This window comes from Penaeus monodon, chromosome 25, assembly GCF_015228065.2.
Source record: "Penaeus monodon isolate SGIC_2016 chromosome 25, NSTDA_Pmon_1, whole genome shotgun sequence".
In the NCBI taxonomy this organism is placed as follows: domain Eukaryota; kingdom Metazoa; phylum Arthropoda; class Malacostraca; order Decapoda; family Penaeidae; genus Penaeus; species Penaeus monodon.
This window is the reverse complement of record NC_051410.1, coordinates 1,781,958-1,782,206: the sequence shown is the minus strand read 5'-3', so window position 1 is coordinate 1,782,206 and position 249 is coordinate 1,781,958. Positions and strand designations below refer to the sequence as shown.

Genomic DNA, 249 nt, shown 5'->3' with positions numbered 1-249 from the left:
GCACAGCTGTCCGTTCCCAAATCAACCTCCAGAGGCCTAAAAAGTGGGTTAAATAGCGACTTACCAGCTCGAGGACCTGCGTGTTGGCGTTCATGTTGGCTTTGTTTTGGAGTCAGCTGTTCGTGACGTCATCGAGCAGGTCGTGACGTCATCGGGCGGGGCGCTTGAATGGGCGGTCGCGGAGTTAAATCCCCGGGGGTAATGCCTTGCGGGTGGGGGTGTGATGGGCGGAGGTATGCAGGAAGGAAA

At 57.0% G+C, this 249-nt stretch overlaps 1 protein-coding gene across 1 annotated transcript in view; it reads right to left on the bottom strand.

Moving 5' to 3' along the window:
- Positions 1 to 102, bottom strand: part of LOC119589423 (autophagy-related protein 101-like) — a gene marked incomplete at its 3' end in the record, with an annotated part of 88,441 nt that extends 88,339 nt beyond the window's left edge. The window contains 1 exon segment of the mRNA XM_037938031.1: positions 65 to 102. Coding sequence (XP_037793959.1) covers positions 65 to 94 — 30 coding nt within the window.
- Between the last annotated feature and the right edge of the window lie 147 nt (positions 103 to 249).